The 21,016-nt window shown below is 36.7% G+C and overlaps 1 protein-coding gene across 5 annotated transcripts in view; it reads right to left on the reverse strand.

Annotated features, from left to right (window-relative positions):
* The window catches only part of kdm4c (lysine demethylase 4C), a 398,176-nt gene that overhangs the window by 149,132 nt on the left and 228,028 nt on the right, over window positions 1-21,016 (reverse strand). For all 5 annotated transcript variants that reach the window (XM_062971935.1, XM_062971934.1, XM_062971936.1 and 2 more), the window contains 2 exons: window positions 12,293-12,348; window positions 7,232-7,340 (listed from right to left, as the gene is read on the reverse strand). In XM_062971935.1, coding sequence (XP_062828005.1) covers window positions 7,232-7,340; window positions 12,293-12,348 — 165 coding nt within the window. The remainder of the gene's footprint in view (window positions 1-7,231; window positions 7,341-12,292; window positions 12,349-21,016) is intronic.

The raw sequence follows: 21,016 nt of genomic DNA on the forward strand, positions 1-21,016 counted from the left end.
GCCGGCAGAAGCTTGGATAAGCGAATATCTTGGATAATAAGGAGGGATTAAGGAAAAACCTATTAAACATCAAATTAGGTTATGATTTTACAAATTAAGCACCAAAACATCATGTTTTGCAACAAATTTGACAGAAAAAGCAGTTCAATACACAGTAATGTTATGTTGTAATTACTGTATTTATGAATTTAGCACCAAAATATCACGATATATTGAAAACATTGACTACAAAAATGGCTTGGATAATCCAGAAACTTGGATAAGTGAGGCTTGGATGAGTGAGATTCTACTGTATATATAAAGAAGAAACTGTAGCAGATCATCTATAATCAAAATCAATGGAAATCCATTGCAGCAAATTCAACTGAGGGCATATTTACATTTACCACTCAAATCAGTTTCAAGTGGTTTTACTTGATAATTTACAAAGAAAATCCTGAAACAAGTTTGAGCGCCAGATGGTGATTATACAAACCACATAGCTCATTAAGGGCTTTCTTTTATGTGCTTTCGTCGGTGTTTATTGTCTTGCTGCCACAGCTCGAAATCAGGTTTGAACTGCATTAAATGATCAATGTAGTTGGGGCCAGAGTCCACCTTAAGGACTAGGTTTTTAATAGCATTGGTTTTCCTAGACTCAGCCTACTTTATAAATTGCATCTAAGGAAGTATGATGGAATCCACAGATACAGCTGATAAACTCTTAGTCATGAAATTGTGGTTAGTCACTAGTGTAGTACATGTATGTATGTATGTATTGTTAAAATAAAAGTTGTTAGTCTCTAAATAAATGTTTTCTTAGAAACAAGTTCTACAATATTGAGTGGATTTACACCCAAGAAAGTACACATACAATTGCACCCATTTTGATAATAAATTGGATGCTGCTTCTTTCTTAAATTGTTCATCAATAGAAAGAATACATGATCCACATTGATTAACAACACATCTTGGTCTGATATGTATACTGATTTTTACAAATGACATATTCTCAATTGTGTTAACAGCAGTTAAGGTTTCCATATCTAATCCAGAAAGCATTACTTTTAAAAAAACTAGACATTAACACCAAGGGAAATATGATCATCATGCAAAATAAGAGCACATTAATGATATTGCAAAGGGAGAGAAATATGTTGGCTATTCTGCTGGCAATATCTAAAAAACCAATGACTGGCATTCTGTTCCATAATTATAATGTTGTAAGTGTCTGATAGAATTGTGATTACATTAATTCAGTTTTATAGTTGTTGCACTATCAGAGCAACCAAATGAGCCCTCTGAGCTGACCCTTTTAGCCATGCAGGCCCTCAACACTGGAATTTCTGAAGCACTGGCCACAGAACATTGAGCAGTGATGCACCCAGAACTATCCCAATAACAGGATGGACAATGATAGGCAGATGTAACATTACTCAGAGAGGACTGGAAGCATCACTGCTCATTACCCCACTCTATGATGCCTCAGAAATTCCTCTGACAGGAACAAAATGGCTTAAAAGACAGCCTGGGGGGAGGAGATAACTACAGTCTGCCCTCCACAATTGTAGGAGTGCAGGATGCAAGACCTTTCTGAATGGGGGAAAAACACTAATATATCTGCACCACACAAACCACACTTAACACAGCATATTTTACACCACCTCTGCTGCTGCCCTATATCATTTTAATATGAGTATGTAAGAGAAAATGATTCACTGTTCTCCTGACAGACAGAAAATGTATGGAAGTCAGCTAGTTAAGACGTAAATTAATGTTCAGTATAATGAATTTCCTTGATTTTACCACTTTCAGTACTAATAGTGGGAAATGCTGAAAGTTCATCAATACTTGCTTATATTTGAAAAATGCATGACAACAGTAAAATGAATCACTGCAAGAAGCTTTAAGCCAGTGGTTCTCAACCCCTTAATACAGTTCCTCATGTTGTGGTGATCCCCAGCCATAAAATTATTTTCATTGCTATTTCATAACTGTAATTTTGCTACTGTTATGAATTGTAATGTAAATATCTGATATGAAGGATGTATTTTCATTCACTGGACCAAATTTGGCACAAATACCCAATACGCCCAAATTGGAATACTGGTAGGGTTGGGGGGGTGGGGTAGATTTTGTCATTTGGGAGTTGGAGTTGTATAGTTAACCTACAATCAAATAATATTGTGAACTCCACCAATGATGGAATTGAACCAAATTTGGCACACAGAACTCTTATGACCAACAGAAAATACTGGAAAGGGTTTAGTGGGCATTGACCTTGAGTTTTGGAGTTTTAGTTTACCTACAACCAGAGAGCACCAAATTTGGCACAAATACCTGATACACCGAATTTGCGTACTAGTGGGGTTGGGGGGTTTATTTTTCATTTGGAAGTAGTAGTTTCTGGGATTTATAGTTAACCTACAATCAAAGAGCACTCTGAACCCAACCCACAATGGATCCACACCAAACTTGGCACACTACCTACATGGCCAATACTGGTGGGGTTGGGGGGCCATTCCATTCTGGGAGTTGTAATTCACCCACATCCAGAGAGCAAACTGGTGATGGAACTAATAAACTTGCCACACATGCCCAACATGCCAAACTTTGAATACCAGTGGGGTTTCGAGGGAACCAACCTCAGAGATTGCAAGTTATAGTTCACCCACATCAACAGAGCAATGTGCACCCAACTGATGGATCTGGACCAAACTTGGCACAAATACCCAATATGACCAACTTTAAATACTGGTGGGATTTGGGGGGGGGGGGGGGCTTACCCAACATCGTAATAATAATAATAATAATAATAATAATAATAATAATAATACAGTAGAGTCTCACTTATCCAACACTCGCTTATCCAATGTTCTGGATTATCCAACTCATTTTTGTAGTCAATGTTTTCAATATATCGTGATATTTTGGTGCTAAATTCATAAATACAGTAATTACTACATAGCATTACTGCATATTGAACTACTTTTCTGCCAAATTTGTTGTCTAACATGATGTTTTGGTGCTTCATTTGTAAAATCATAACCTAATTTGATGTTTAATAGGCTTTTCCTTAATGCCTCCTTATTATCCAACATATTCGCTTATTCAACATTCTGCCGGCCCGTTTATGTTGAATAAGTGAGACTCTACTGTAATAATAATAATAATAATCTTTATTTTTGTATGCCGCCTCCATCTCCCCAGCAGGGAGTCGGAGCGGCAAACATGGGGGCAAGCTCAATACAGTCATATAATATCATAAAATCAACAGTTAAGATATCAAACAACGCATTTAAAAACAAATTAAACAAGTCATAGTTTAAAATAGACATAATTAAAATATTAAAATATTAAACAATCATCCAAGGCATTAAAAGGTCCAACATGATGGTAGTTGTAGTTCTCCCTGCGTACAGAGAACCTTGTGGTTCCCACTGATGATGGATCTGAATCAAACTGGGCACACAGACCCAACGTGGGTATCTGTGAATACAGGTGGGGTTTGGGGATGAGTTACCTTGTCATATGGGAGTTGTAATTCACCCGCATTCAAAGAGCACTGAACCCAGCTGATGACGGATCTGGACCAAACTTGGCACACAGATCCAATATGACCAACTGTGAATACTGGTGGGATTTGGGGAGGATTAACTCACAATTTTGGGAGTTGTCTTTCACCCACATTGGTACGCATTTTCTAATGGGAGCATTAATAATAAACAAAAGGAAAGGCTGACTTTTTTTCTAATAAATAGTGTTACAAATTACCTAAGCTGCTTCTGCTCCTCCTCCTCCTCCTCCTGATGCTTATGGGCCACTCTTAGTCCCATGTTATGCAGGTGCTTCCCCCTCCTGCCTTGAAGGGACTAACTGGCGTGAGCCTCCCTCCAGCCTTGTGCGCTATTCCTCATCCGCACATGCGCACCACACTGCCTCTCCCCTTGGCTGAGAGGTCACCTGAGAGGCCAGTCAATCACAGCAGGAGGGTTTTTGGTGGGAAGATTTGCCTTCTTTTTCCCCTTCTCAAGGATGAGCATTATAATCTTTAGTTTTCATACCTGCCATTATTTGCCTTTAGGTGCAAATTCTCAAACATAGGTTTCCAAAGGCATTACTTATGCCTTAGCTTTACACTGAAAGGTTTATACATCAGTCATCCTTGCTGTGAAATTCTATTTCTGACATAAAATTTCTCACTATGCTCATGATTATATTGGATTCACTTCTCAAATATAAATTTGTGATAATCAAAAACCCAAAGGCAACTTTCTCTCCAAAACTCATATTCTACTTCTGGAGAAACAGATCTAAAATGTAAAAATAATAGGAAATTATATAAAGAGCGAGAAAAACAAATGGACTGTCGGTCAAGTAACAGACAAATATATATGTTTTGTGCCATTTACTCTACAGAAAGACAAGAGGAATTAAAATGTATCAGTGTCAAAGAGATGAACCTCTGTATCTAAGTAACTAAGTATTATATTAATTATTTTGGTCTTAAAAGCCTAAATCCACCAGATCCTGTCTGATCTTGGAACATAAGCATGGTCAACCTTAGCTAAATGAAAGTCCAGCAATAAATACCAGGTGCCAAAGACTGGATTTCAGAGGAAGGAACCAGCAAAACCAACTCTCAGTATTCCTTGTCTAAGAAAACCATATGAAATTCATGGGGTCACAATAAATTGACAGACGACTTAAGGGTGCTTGCACACACACACACACACATTTAACATTATTTAGCCATATTTGTGACGGCGCGAGTGGCGCCATCTATATGTCGAACTGTAAGTTGCCTTTTACCCTGTAAATGTAGTTGGACTGATTGCTTATTTATATCTGTCAATCAATGTTATTTGCACCTGTTATATTGCTCACTCAGCTCAATTTTTGGCTCCACCTCTTCCTGGAGTAGGACAGTGTTTCCTCCTTTCATTCCACCAGCAAGCTCTCTACCAGATGGACATGAAGAGAGACTTGGCTCTAAAAGCCCTTGGTAAAGTTACCTCTCAGCACCAATTCTGAGGTTCTTACCCTTGAGACCTACGCTTCATGTTCAGGGCCAACCTGAACGATGTTGAGGAGTCTCAAGCGCCTTCATATAAGTCCTTTGGCAACAGAGGAAGACTGTGTCTTCACACATAGGTCATTGGACTGAGACTGAGTTTGCTCCGGCATTCACAGCCAGAGAAAGAGGGAACTGGAAAAGCTCCACGGACTTAAAACAATCAAAGACTGTAATGTATATTTTCTTTTACCCCTTTGTGAACAATAAACCCAGTTTTTGAGTTATCTACAGTGTTTTGGTCTTTGGGAGTTCCAGTTTCCCCCCTAAAGGAGGGCAAGAAGCAATCCCCTGGGGAAAGATGTCACGTCCATGCCTCTGTTGCTAAGAGTTATAGCCCTAGGCGCGACGGCACAATATTCATTTGCATTATTGTTCCACTTGATAATATTCAGGCACATAATGATATGTTTTCATGAGATAGAAATTTATTACTATCACACAAATGTGGAGGCTTATGCTTTGTAAGCAAAAGAGGAAATAATGGACAGCAGACTAAGCTCTGATAGGTTTTTGAAGTAAGTGCTCAACAAGAGGTTTTTCACAGCTGGGATCACAGTTTAAATACAAGATCCCGCCCAAGTCTGCCTGGCACCTCTTTTGCATTCCAACTGAGGTACCCTAAAAGAACATCTACTTTTTTGCTATTATATCACTAAGTTAGCAAGTGAAAACATGGCACTGGATATGCATTATCCATCTGGAACAGAAATCTGATATCTACCCTAACCCTTGTCTGTCTCCCTAACTCTCCTGGAATACTTCAAACATGGTGATACATAGAACGAGTCCACCTGAAGCCTGTTCACAGTACATGTTAGAGAATTTTCATTGAAGACAGGGTGAGCAGAAAATATATTCTTTAAGTCAAGATTTAGAGGGCGAGAACATCAAAAGGCTTTGGGAGGAAATGATATGAGAAAACAACGGGGCTACTACAATCATGAGAGGTATACCATGATCACCTTAGTTCTTGCAAAATGACAAATTGCCGGAGGAACATAGTCAGCCTTACACTTTTGCTGGGGTTAGGGGAAGAAGACCCCCATGAAAGTGGGGAAAAATTAAATAAAGAAATTGCAATTATTTACCAGAGAAAACATCTATACAGGTGTTTGCAAACATCCAACTTACAAATCACTCATAGTTAAGAACAAGGGTGAGACAACAGAAAGTGAGAGAAATCCACCCCTAGAAAGGGAAATTCACTCTTGGAAGGAAAAGGTATCTCCACTGAAGCTTTATCACGAATCCTTGTTTCCACAACAAACCATTTTTTTCAAAATCCAATTATCACAGGGACAGAAAGTAAGGCAGAATCTTCTGAACACAGACAGCAAAACAAACATCACAGGGGTGTTAACCCTTCCTTATACTATCCACAGATAGACAGGTAGATAGTTAGATTTAGCTAGAGTTACACATATAAATGTACCTGTTCCAACAAATTCAACTTAAGAACAAATCTATAGAATCTAGCTTGTTTGTAACTTGGGGACTGCCTGTATAGAAATTTTTAGGTGTCCCACCATGACTCTATGGTCAACTTTTGCTGGATGCTCACCACAGAATCATACTGGTGGATCTAGATATTCCTATAGAGGTCTCTCTATAAATGTGTAGGTTCTCCAGCATGACCAGAGGAAGTTGACCACTGAGTCACACTCGAGGACCTAGACATTCCTGGAGAAAACATTTTAAATCAAATACATGAATAATTAATTCCACAAAAATCAAATCACAAATATGGAGGGATGATAGCTGAAAACAGCAATAGCTGTAAAAACTACACCATCATTCTGTAGTGGTGGAGGCTCCTTCTTTGGAGGCTTTTAAATAGAGGCTGGATGCCATCTGTCAGGGATGCTTTGAGAGCTATATTTTCTTGCTTCTTGGCAGGGGGTTGGACTGGATGGCCCATGAGGTCTCTTCCAACTCTATGATTCTGTGTGCCAATACTTTTTCAGTTTCTCCCCTTCTCAAAGCAAAATGTCTTGAAAATTATAAATTACATCAATTCTTATTCTTCTGTTAAATATGTATTAAAATTCCCGAGTTAGGAGTTAGCTGACATTTTTAAATAGGAGTAATTCTAAAAAACAATCATAATCTATAATGTTTGCTATATGTTTCTAAATCACATAACAATATATTATATTTTGGACCATAACTGCTCACCAGTTTTAACCTCTGCAAAGGTATCCTGCTGGTGTCTATTGGTGTCCTTTCTGTAACATTACCAAATCTGACTTCAGGAATAGCAATTGCACACATGACATGAGCCCACCTGTCAATAAAAGGAGAAAAATGCAAGCATTAACAAATAAAAAGCTATAATGTTTATGTGGTTATTTTTTTCCCACTGCATTTTCCAAACTTTACAGTGAGTATAAATAACTCATCAACTCATTTTTATATCTGTAAAAGTTTAAAATGCATTTTAGATCTGCCCTTTGTAGTCTCACAGTCAGAGATATCAAAGTGTTGCATTCCATTTAGCTGACATTTTCTTGATCTATATTTTGAAATTTGTTTACTTCCGTCAGCACTCCATTAAGAGATACTTGATGCTTAATTAACATTTAGCTAAAAAGTTGCCTGCAGAGAGAGTATAATAACTATTTGTAACAAATTCAAAATACTTAGCAAATAAATTATAGATTTATCTGTTAAAAAAATTAAAGCTAAAAATTCAAAGAATGGCCAGAAAAATGATGGCAGCAGCCTCATTCAATTAATCTTTTCACACATACAGTTATTTAATAAATACAGGCAATCCCTGAGTAACAAACATCCAACTTACAAATGACTCATAGTTAAGAGTGGAGGTGAGACAACAGGAAGTGATATAAAGCCACATCTAGGAAGGGAAATTCACTCTTGAAAGAATTATCATGGGGAAAAGACGTCTCCACTGAAGCTTTAGCAGCAATCCTTGTTTCCACGACAAGCCATTTTTTTCAAAATCCAATTATCACAGAGACAGAAATTGAGGTAAATATCTTGAACAGGGACACAAACAGCAAAATAACCACCACAGGAGTGTTAACCCTTTCCTTTGCTTTGTGTGTGTGTGGCTGGAGTGACACTGAAAAAATGTACCTGTTCCAACTTACCTACAAATTCAACTTAAGAACAAACTTACATAACCTATCTTGTTTGTAACCTGATAACTATCTGTACCCTGTTTTTCAGAGTGAAATTCTGCACAGAAGAATTACAACCAATCTTAAAATGCAGAATAAATAATCAGATCATAGCAACTGGGTTGAATACATAAACACAGGTATAGAAAACTGCTCCACTGAGGTTGGTTAGATAAAGTCCTATAGAACATTGTAATTCTTCTTGTTTGTGCTGTAAAACAAATTGGAACACCAAACAGGCTAGCGTTCCCTCCCACCATATGTAGAAAGCTTCTACACTTATAATGGAACCTAGTTAAGCAATTTTTCCAACACTTTTCATAACAGTAGATGGAGTATACCAGTAAGAACGTATTTCTTCAAAGGAGTAGCAAGAGTACATAGCTGCATATCATACACAATCTGCATCCGTTACATTCCCACCTACTGCCAGACAGCTGTGGGTTGCTCTTTTGGCCCCCCATAAAAATTGGTTGTAGGGATTTAAAAAACATTCTGGGGGAGGCTTTTTGTACATAGAGTAGTGCTTGCTGGAAACTCCTGAGATGCAAATGTCTGTTTTTTTAAAAAAAAGTGCAATAGGGGAACTTGGGGGCCACATGAAAGGTTGCCATAAGCCAACCAATTCCGATCTTTAAAGGCACTTCACCTGGTGGGACCCACACCACTGCTGCAATTCTTAACCTTTTCTTTGCACCTTTAAATATACAATGTTTCAAAAAGATAGACCCAATTTCAAATCGCTACATCTCTGATAACCCATGAAATCATTTGTAACTTTTTGTGTAATTGCAACATGTTGCCATTGGGAAATATACTTCATCAATTTGAAACACCCTGTATTTTGGTGCCATGGACTATCAAGGCTTAACTAATAATTGAAACCCTAAAGTGCATGGCAAACGTACTAAAACGTGATCATCAAGACTATCAATGGCAAAGGACTCCTGCTTTTCAGATCACAGTATGACCTTCTGTCCATCTGTCTTCTTTCATTTATTCATTTTATTTTAGCTTATTATGTTTCTTCAAGCTTCACAGATCTCCTGTTAGGGACATTGTGCTTCCCCCCCGCCCCCGGGGGGGGGGGCCACAGACCACATGTTAAAAACTGCTACTCTACTCCAAGTAGAATCTCCATGTTGAGATACAATGTGTATCATTTCCAGTTAATTAAAATCTTAATGACAATACACAGTTTTCTTGAGATTAATGACTAATAGAAAGACTGCCTACAAAAACACCAGCACTGAATTGGTGTAGAAGAATGAAGTTTTATTCTACTCAACAAACACAGAACTACTTCCATTTTATCCTTTCAAAACCTCCAAGATTTGACTTTGCAATCATAAGCAGAATACTAATATCATTAAATAGTATGGTGTCAAGTGAGGAATTATTTTTGGAATCTGTTCCAAAAGGTCAAGTAATAAAACTGACCAGATTCAGGTACATTTTACCATTAACTCAGACTGATTATTTTGTTAATAATATACTTATTTCTTAGAAAACTTTGGAGATACCATATTAAGAGTCATAATCATACAATTCCCGAGCTAAATAAAAGAACTTGAACATGAGATAACAGTGTAAAACTTGCCCATGAAAACAATGACAAATGAGCTTTCGTTTGCTTTTTTATATACTGTCATCAGCAAAAACTCAGTATGGAATATTTAACAATGAGAGGATGATAAAACAATACTTTCACATTAGCTTTTAGAATAAATTCACAAAGCAGCAGAAACCTAACTTAGCAACTTAATTGGAAACTACCTGTGCCTTTCAGTTGAAGAAGAGAAGCTCATATGTTAGTTCATTTTCATAGAGATAAAGTAGCAGTGTAAAATAAATTACATTTTGGAGCTGTCTTTGTGTAAGCCTTAGCTGTGATTTGAAACCCAGCACTAAACATGATGTCTGCATGAGAAAGTAGTAATGCAACACTGATTTTATTGAAATTTCCCCAGGCATTTCCAAACCCACTAAAGTCCAGTTCTCCATTGTGACTAATTATTTCTTTGACTACTTCTCCAAACTAATTACAATTATACAAAATGAACTCAAAGGATCACAGATGAATCAGGTAAAAAGGCTCTTCTAAAAACACAGCATCAACAGCTTTTTGTTAAAAAATGTGAAAAGTAGTAAATATACAATGAAGTTTTACAGAATTGTTCAACTTGAACTGGTTTTGTCCATGACAACTATTATAGCAACTCTCTATCAAGGGTGGGCAACTTTGGGACCCTCTGGGAGTGACATGCACTACTGAAAAATAAACAAAAGAAGCGAAGTGGCTGGAAGTACACTTCTCATTCTTAAAAATGTGTATTTTCTATGTTAAACAGGACAGGAAGACATTGAAACATATTTTTAAATGAAATTGTTGCACATTGAGGTTTCCTAGAGCATCAGCCTTGTCTCCTATAAATCCATTGCCAGAAAATATAAGGCTTGAATAAGTACTGTGGGGTTTTTTTTTCACAAACCAGGCATAAAATAAATAAATAAAAGATTAGGAAAGGTTCAGGATAAATTTGCATCCTAAAGAGGTTTCCAATTATCTATCAACCTCCTTAAAAACTGCTTCACTGTCTGAAAAAAGTGAAGCAGTAAAAAAATACTGACAGAGACACAACTTTATGACACATAGTGAAGAACAAAAATGTAACAGGCAAAGGAATGTCAAAATACAAAGTTAACATGTGGAAAGTATATGAAAGCTTTAATCTAAGTGCTGTACTTCTTACTCATTTTTGCAACCACATATATTTAGAGAGAGAGTATTTAAGAGCACTTCCAACAAACTCATTTCAGCTTTCCTTTAAAAATGCCAATGTTTGTCCCAGTCATGAAGGTATGGTTTAGGCTGGGAATTCTGTTAGTGTACTGATTTCTGGAGAACATATCTCACAGTGGGAAAAGTTCACTTGACTCCATCCTATATGCCACAAACTGTTAGCAATGGTCTCAGCTATAGGAGCTTTGGCAGCAATAACGTGATTACTCCGCCCACCTCTTGTAACAGTTTTGACATTAAGCCAGATTCGTGTGGGTGCATGCTGAACTCTTCATTTGTGGGATACCTTTAAGGAAACTTGGGAGTGACAGATGTCAAATCTGATTCACTCCAACGTAGTAGAAAAGAAACACAGAGAGGCTTACACCCATGTGGATCTCCATCTCCTTACTTTCCATCAGCCAGGAGACATTCGGTGATAAGCAGGTCACCTGCTGCCAGGATTTGTGCCCTATAATGTCCCAAGGTTCTAACCATCAGTTACCAATAAAAGCTATAACCATGCTCCAATTCAAAAATGCGTTTTTCGCCCACTCTCCTTCAAACTCCAGCCTTTGATAAGTGGTTTAACAATAGTTCTAGTTACTTATAAACTCTTATGAAATAATGTATGTTACATAAGATAAGCTGGAAGCATTCCTTTGTTATTATGTTGACACATATTTCATACTGCTACTGTGTTTCCCCGAAAATAAGACAGTGTCTTATATTAATTTTTGCTCCCAAAGTTGGTCTAGGTCTTATTTTCAGGGGATGTCTTATTCTTCCATGAAGAAGAATTTACATTTATTATAGAACAAAAAAAGAACATTTATTATATGCTGTACAGTAGTTGTCATCACAAACCAGCATAACCAGACAAACTGTGAATCCTATCAAGAATTTCTTGTTACTACCATTATTTCCATGTACAACACTCTATGGTAGGTACGTTTACTGATCCTTCATGCTCTGGTGTTCTGTTCGTTGGGCATGCTTTGAAACAAAAACTTTGCTAGGTCTTACTTTCGGGGGAGGCCTTATATTTAGCAATTCAGCAAAACCTCTACTAGGTCTTATTTTCTGGGGATGTCTTATTTTAGGGGAAACAGGGTAAGTAGTGAAAAAATACCCCATAATTATCCATATCTCATAATCTTCCTTTAGAATGTCTAGAAAACAGGACGAGCCCACAGACAACATGATAGATGGGATGAACCACCGCTAACATCCCATTGAAAACAATTTGATGTCAATAAAATAACAATGTTGAAGGAGAATGTGCATGATATTACTGGATCAGTTGCTTACTTTTTATCAGTAGTTTGCTTGAGTGCTCCACCTCTCAAATTACAGAGAGAACATTCCTGTGAAGAAATGGAAAAAAAGAATTAATCTTAATTGACAAAGGGCTACTACTATATACTTGATTGTAAATTATAAATCAGTAATATGCAGCATGTGGAAGGTGAGATAATCTTGAGGCACTCTTCTTATTGAGGTATTCAAATATTTTTAAACATGCCCCTCTAAAAAGCTCATAGCACTCTTTTAGATTTGTATAAACCAGCAGGAATTCTGATTTATAGCATTTACGTTATGATTGACTAAGGGCAAAATCCATGTAGTATAAACTTAAGCCCTATCACAATTATAGTGATAGTTGAGAGATACAATCTCTGAAAGACATGTTGGCTACAGCCGTTTGTAACTCAGAAATTCCCTTAATGCTTCATCCATCCTGAACCATTAAGAGGCAGGTTCAGATCCTCAAAGTCATGAATCATTAGATGGTACAGGCCTGTCTCATTCTTAACCTCTTTCAGTGGGTTATCTATGGATAAAACAGGAAGCAAGGAAAAACTATGTATATAAACCCCTGAGTTTAAAAAATAAAATGAAATAGAATCTATCAAAATTAGTATTTCATGACAAGCTGATATCACTGTTCCATAGTACTATACAAATAAACATGCAGAGGACTGTGCTCTAAATTTCCAACTTTTAAAGCTCGTTTGCTTTTTAAAACAGTGTTGTTTCACTATAAATTTTCCTTTTTTCTCTATATTAATGCCTCTCAAATATTTGCAGGTTCTTATCACCTACTCCCCATGTTATCTCCTTTACTCTAAGCTATATATGTTAAGCTCCAGTAGCTATCCATGAACACATAGTCAGTTTTAATCCTTCCTTAATATTTGTTGCTCTTCTATGTGTTCTCTCTCTTCTATCTATGTTGTTATCGTAATGAGGTGCTGTAATCCACATACAGGTGTATGCTCTAGTGTAGCTTTCTGAAACTTGCTGAGAAGCATTATTCTTTATCACTGCACCATCAGCATTATGATCCACACACAAGAGGAGAAGCTACTGAGCAAGGAAGCAGTAAGGTTAGCTGGCTGTTTTTTAACTAGCCCTTTGTTGAATACAACATTAAAGACATGCTCTCAGGGTTGTTTTAGATACTGGAAAACTCACCCATAAAAATAATTAAAAAAAGGAAGAATCATTATTTACTTTCCTGTGGCAATGTAGGCCATGTGTCATAAAATATGGCAATTCCCTGGGGCAAGATATACCCATTTTCTTTCTGCCCACTACTTCATGAAACTGCCCTCACTATAATTTATCGACCATTCCTCAATAGCAAACTGCTTCATTTGATAAATTATACTAATCCTTCTTATGTGCTGCACCCATGTTTTAGATTTTTAACTTGCAACAAGCTATCTTTGTGATTGTCAATTCCCTTCCTTAAAATTCCCACTGGGGGCATATCCTCCTCTACTCTCCAACTACTCCTTTCATTCTTCAAGGTCATGTCATTGGTCTCCTATTATTTGCCTTCCACAGAATTCCTTGATTTTCATTACACTTATGCACTTAAAATACAAAGGCACGTGTTATATTAAAAATAAATGTGAATCTTCAATTACTTTTATTGCATGCAAGAATTAGCAGTTTCGAAAATTTTATCCCCACTGGGTGAGATGATCAGAGTTCTTGCACATTTTATGATGAAACAATTTTAATTTTTTTACACATTTTGGTAGTTTGAAAAAAATGGGCAGAAAAGTATGTTTTCTGTAAATGCACTATATTCTGCACAAAAGATTGTTTTGTAAAAATGAAATGTTCACAAAGTACCAAATCATGAAGAATGTCATTGTTTTCATGGTTTATCACAATATGTTGAGGTCTCCTTTATAATCAAGAATGTGTGTGTGAGAGTTTGTAATTTATACCCCCAAGAGAGTCATCAAATACTAAGGGAGAAAACTTATACTTGAGCCACAAAATATGATAACTTATGTATTCTCCTTCATCTAGTACACAGAAGATTATGCAGGGTGTACTGGGTGACTCCATTCCCATTAAGGGATGCTACACTCTTGGGGGTGCACTGCTGGATGCAACCCACACTAGTCTCTTCCTGTCCTTTCTCATTCCTATTCAGTTCTATATCATTAACTGCCTCATCAGAGTGAAAATATCTTAGCTGTTCAAGTTTCCTACAATGACTTCCTATTCTCAACAACTTTCCCCATTCAGTGTCTCAGATAACCCATTCTGTTCAGCTTTATTTCTTCCATTTCCTTCGCTCCCTTACTGTGACTTTCCATCTGCATCCAACATGAACTCTTCTTCCTTTAATGCTCTCTATAGCCTTGCTCCCTTACAATTCTGTTATCACGAAAGTTTGCATTTCCCTGCCTGCACTGGAGCAATAATACGTTTTGAAGTTGCAGGTGATGCCCACAGCGACAGCCCGAACAAGGGTACAGAAATTCAGGCATTTAAGGCCATCTGTATCAACAAATTGGTTCTAGCAGTTTCCATTTTCACCAGAATAAAGCTTCTCTGTTAAAGAGGAAATCATCTCCAAATCAGTTTGGGGGTGATTTACTCTACAACAAAATATTGTTGCTAGGAAAATATTGAGAGACTGAAGGGAATACTGATAGTATTGCAGTAAACACAGGAGAGATAAGGAAATTTGAGAAGAGTGGCAGACTCCAGAATACCTGACAGTAAAAAAAAAAAAAACCCAACAAGCTCCTGTGCCACCGTCCAGTTAAATTTTCCCCCCTCCAACTATGTTATCCTGAACCACCCAAGCATGCTGTAAAAGAGTCAATACAACCTCTTTAGTTTTTTAAGAAAAAATCTGCTCTTATCAAAACTTTCCATATATAACAGGGGTTGGCAATTTGAAGGAGCTGGGGAACATTTTCCTAGTTGGCTAGCTACTTGAAGGATGCATACCCAAAGATGTCAAGGTTAAAGGAGAAATTGATGATCTTAGTAGATTTTTAATGGACAGCTTGTCACAAAAATAAATATAAATCAAGTAAAAAATGTAACATCTTATAATGATATATTTAAATATAAAATAATTATTTTATTAACATTAAAATATTATTTAGAAGTAAAATTCCTCCAGACTCACTAGGATCCATTAGATCCTACATGAAAGGCTTAATTTATTCTTAACATAATAGATATTACTGTATTAATAACCATTCATTTGGGATAAACATTATTTCTTTGTAGAATAAAGTCAATTTATGAAAGCATAATGTTTAATTTTGAAACATTTGGAAAATCATGGGATATAACTTAACAATATCAGCCTCGATAGAATTATGATATTATTTATTAGCTGAAGTTATGCATGATTTCTTCTTTCTGAGATTATTCTAAGGTTTGGGGCTGCCATGGATGCTTTTTAAAAAGGAAAAAAAATGAAACTTTGAATACTGTCTACATATTCTGTTACAGTACTGTGACTTTGAAATTTGGGATGGGTACTAATCTAGCAACCACATCTATTTTTTAATCTAAATAAATAACCAAATACAAATCATTTGAGACATAACATGACCTGTGAATGCATGGATGTTTAAAAATTAATGCCGCTCATTTGTGCTTGAGTGCCTTTCGTATCCCTTTGCTAGTGACAATCAAGCTACCTAGCTTCATTCATAGTGTCACAGCTGACAGGCAGACAACCAAAACAAAACAAGATCTGACTGAATACTACTTTGATAACTGGGTCACACATTTTACTACTCCTTAACTTTGCTCCCTTACTATGAGACCAAGGGAGCCAAACAAGTGTTATGTTACTGATGTGACAAGTATGGGGATTTAAGTATGAACTTCATCTCTAAAAAAAGAGAGCCCCCATCACTACACTGTTAAATAAATCTTGATTTGTTAATGCCAAAGAAAAATTGTAAATGTCTTATACAACTAATGATATGTTCTTTCTATGACCTGAAACATCTTGTTACTCCCAATTGAAACTAGGACCACTAAATTAATGGTTCAGTATTGACTCAACTTTCAACAACTGATTCAATGGGCTACAATTTCTTCTAGGATGGGGTGTCCAACCATTTGGCTTCTGTGAGTCACACTGTAAGAAGAAGAATTATCTTGGGACACATAAATTAAACTAATGATAGCCAATGAGAAAGAAAAAGGATCAGGGCATAATTTTTGTGATATCCACCACCACAGATAAGCATAATAATGCTAATTATGTGCCACTCAGTTCAGAGGGGGTCTTTTGAAATCATCGAGTAGATCTTCTAGCCAAACTGTTTGCAATTATAATGTGAATTATACATAATACTCCTATATTTGTAGATGTAACATACAGTGATACTTTGACTTAAGAGTGTAATTCATTCCGTGACTGAGCTTTTAATTCAAAACCCTTTTATCTCAAAGTGAATTTTCCCATTGAAATGCTACTAGCCTGTTCTGGAACCCCAAAAAAAACCCTCTTTTTGTTACGTGTTTTTAAATAAGAAAATGTACTTTATAAATAACAAATAATGTATACATGCACATTCACATGGAACAATAAAAAAGAACGATGGCAGAAGCACAACTTGTGGCAGGGAAGTACATATGAGGCAACAAAATGAGTACTGGCCAGTGTAACAGCAAGGCAAAGTCTGCACATTCATATGGAACAATAATAAAAAAGGAAAGATCAACTTTAAAATGGTAGAAACACAAAGTTGTGACACAATGGTAGAAGCACAAAGTTGTGGCAAGGAAGCATCATTTTCTTCGTACTGTACTCATTCCAGCCTTCCTCCCTCTCTTGCTCTCTCTCCCTCCCTCTCTTCATGAAGCCAAAAACCAGGAATAAAAACCACACAAAATCAACTAATCCAAAGTTCCTCAAAGCAGACAAGAGCAAAGTGGAAGAGAATGAGACGCAGAGGCTGTTCCCTTGAAGCCCTGAAGCCCTGTATTCTTGCGCTAGCACTCCCTCTGATGCTAGCTCTTAACTCAAAATGTTGCTCTTATATCAAGTTACAAAAAAAATCACCAAAAATCTCATAATGTTTTAAACAAGTTTTCACTTTTGTATTGGGATGTAGTCATAAACATCCTGGGCCTCATGCGGCCTGTGGGCCACAGGATGGACAAGCCTGTTCTAGGATATGTAATTACATATATTCTTAGAATGAGATTTTAAATTAGGACTAAAAAACAATCATGTAATACTTCCAAACTAACAGTGACATGACAAGAGATGGCATAACAGTTACAGTGAAAAATATACTGTAAAGCTTATGATACATAACCTTTTAAAGTTCAAAATGTAAGCAAAAGGAACATTTTATCAGTATTATTCAAATTGGTGGCAACAAAGCTATTAAGCAAAGATGCACTGGTTTGACACTTAAATTGTACCAGTAATAATCCCTATTTCCTTTGCAGGTAAGAAAATGTTCTCAAGAAAATAGAAACAGTGGGCACTTGCAGCCAGTGAAGAAGAAAAAATCTTACAGCGAGTACAAGTTCAATAGAATATATACTATAATTTTATTTAGTATGCATGCAAGACCAGAAGTGGCAGATAACATATCCAGTTAATTGTGTATATAGTAACCTACCCGTCACTCCGATAAAGAATTGTGACCTTAGTAATCGCTACAACTGTCAGATAAGTACTTTAAAAAGGTGTGCCACAGCCAAGTGCTACAGAACCGACACCATTTTCTCTACAAGCATCTCTTGTCAAATCAGGTCAGAAGGTTATTTCCTCATCAAGAACATGCCATAGTGATTATATCTGAACATAATCTTCAATTTAAATATCCTCATTAAAAACTATGAAGTTTATGGAGTGTAAATGTGGAAAGGGTCTATTAAAATGAGCACACCCCTCCCCCAACAAAATAAGAAAGCATGACTCTCACGCTAAATTGATTTTTTTAGTCAAGTATTTTCCTTGCAGAGAAATAATGAAAAACAAGAGATAGTAGAAATCATCATGAAGATGAAAAGTTGAAACTTTCTCTGTAGGTACACAGAAGTGTACAATAGAAGTGCGGATATATGCACACACACGCACACGCACGCACACACACCAATGTTTTTCAAGCAAAGAAAGACGTGGTGCCCTATGGATTAAGGGTTATGTTATATGTGACTAGACAACAGAAAACTTATGCTCTGTTATCGCTTGCTGAAAAACAAGCGTGCTGAAGAAGAGTCAATATAACCTTAAGAATAGCAGACGGAACAGCAGCATCATAAGGTTGTCCCCATTGATTTCATTCTGCTAAAAATAATGATGTTCCACTGGCACTTCCAAAGGACGGTAACTATATAAAACTGTCTTGTTAGTTTAAAATGTACAGAGTTCTGGTTTTAGACAACCTGCTATATAGGCCATAAGCCAGTCTTGTGTTCAGCAGCCTCACAAGGAAACTACTTAGTTCCAAAATGCTTGTTCTTTCTTATGCAGACTGGGCCCTTTAATAGGACACTGCTGCAATGAAATACAAAACTATACTCAGAAGAGGAAAAAAAGAAAACCAATAATCTAAAAAATATGTACAGTTTAAGCTTTTCAATTAAAATAAATGCCAATAAATATGCAAGCACTGGACAAAGACAGTATATCAGCTGCTATTACCATTATATACTGAGAAGTTTTGAAATTTTATTTTCAACACTTATTATGATCTAAGATTCTTCCAGAGTTTTATGATGCACTAGCTTTGCCCGGCCACGCGTTGCTGTGGCTTATGGGAATCCTTTGTTGGCCAGGTGGAATGGCAGTGAATAGCCTTGCAGTCTCAAAGCCTGGCCGTTTTCTGGAGTAGCTGGAGCTGTTTATTGTACGAACATAGAGGCATGGATGAGGGGTTGTGCTGCCAAGTTTAGTGTTTCTGGGATGTGTAGTTTTGTTGTTTTGTCCTGGGCCAAAATTTCATTACTCTTTTATATATATAGATTGGGGTTTCTTTGATGGGGATGTTTCAAAGCCTGCTTTTAGCAGGAGAATAAATAAACTAATACCCCCCAATCATGAAAACCATTTACCCAAATACTTGACCTGTGAAAAATTGCACTGAAGAATGCAAACAACAAAAGTGCAGAACTGCCCAGACAGCCAATTGTTTTTATTGAACAACTCCTGCATTATATATCAAGATCCTAATCATGCCATGGAAGCCTCTTGAAGCTCTACTGTTTCCTGAAAATGTTGTAACACTTGAACAGCTACATACCATAATGGGTAGACTCAGTGACACATTTATTTCAAAAGTATATTGTGAACCAGACCAAGTCTATCATGAGTTATTGCCAATTGCCCTCAATACACAGATACAGGTAGACACATTCATCGGCAAGAACCAAGCGCATAAACCTCGTTCAACTAGATAAAACTCACCATCATCTATATATCTCTAAAGACACCTGTATCTCTCTGACAGACATGTAACATTGGTGCAACTGTCTGGGTATCGTGCTGAAATTTGGTATTATTTGTGATTATTAGGACAAATCTGAAACATGGAAATGTGTGCCAATCCATCCAAATGGAGCACTCAAGGGAGCATAAAATGGTTGTGATCATACAAAAGTGGCCTGGAATGTTGAAATGTGTTGCTTATACTCTAAGATATTTTTTAATGTTATGCATTTCTAATTTTCCTCCTCCCCCAGAAACACACCACTTAAATACATCTCTAAGTAAATGAGATGCTTGCAAGCAACACAGAAACTGGCATTTAATAATATAAGCCCAAGATACATTGATTTCTAGGGGGAGGAAATGAGAACACAAGCTTTTGTTTTGTATAAAGACACTAATGATTACCTTGTATTACCACTAAAGATAGAATAATTAAAATAATTCACAGCACACAGGCACTAATCGAGTCACATCTGTAGATCTCAAACACTTATCCACCACTATGTCTTCTTAACACTCTATGGTGGTAAAACAATAGCATAAAAATACAAAATACTGCAGCTCTGAACTGGACAGAGTATTTGAGAGGTATACGTTACACAATTTGTGGCAAGTCAACATCCTGCTGCCTTAAAATGTCAGTCAAGAACAGTTTCTAAAATTTATTCAGTGAGCAGTTCAAAATTATTCCCTTTTTCATATCGTGATAGGAAATGTACTAAAGATTTTTAATTTCTGATTTCCATTTTATATTCACTTTTCAAAATTTTGAAGAAAGTAAAGGAACTGTCGTTCTAAGCTAATATTAAAAGTAGTTATTCTTTACTTACTGAACAGATATTCAACTTTTAGCAATAATGATATCTATTCATAAGTCTCCTATAACCTTTCTAGGTTTGTGTAATAAAACTAAGGCACTTGATTCGACCAAGAGCCAGAAGGATATATTTAGCCCTATAAGTTGAACAGCAGCCTTCCTCAGCCTCACCAATGACAGTGCCACCTGGGTCTGGTGGAATGCCCCAAAATATAGAAGGCACTAGCTTGAAGAACACTGTTTTGCAGTATACTTTCTTCCTTCAAATGTCGGTCATTATTCTTTCTGACTTTACTAGCTATTTCTGCTCGAAATGTTTAAGATTAATGAGGCATTTGTTCTCAATCAAGAAGCTGCATGTGAATATAGCTTCCCTTTCAGGAGCAAGACAGATGAATTACTAAACCTTCTTTGACCTTTTTATTTCTGGGGATGATGCATGGCAGCCCCTCTTCTTTTTTAAAAGCAGCACCATAACAAA

The sequence above is a fragment of the Anolis carolinensis genome, chromosome 2 (assembly GCF_035594765.1).
Source record: "Anolis carolinensis isolate JA03-04 chromosome 2, rAnoCar3.1.pri, whole genome shotgun sequence".
In the NCBI taxonomy this organism is placed as follows: domain Eukaryota; kingdom Metazoa; phylum Chordata; class Lepidosauria; order Squamata; family Dactyloidae; genus Anolis; species Anolis carolinensis.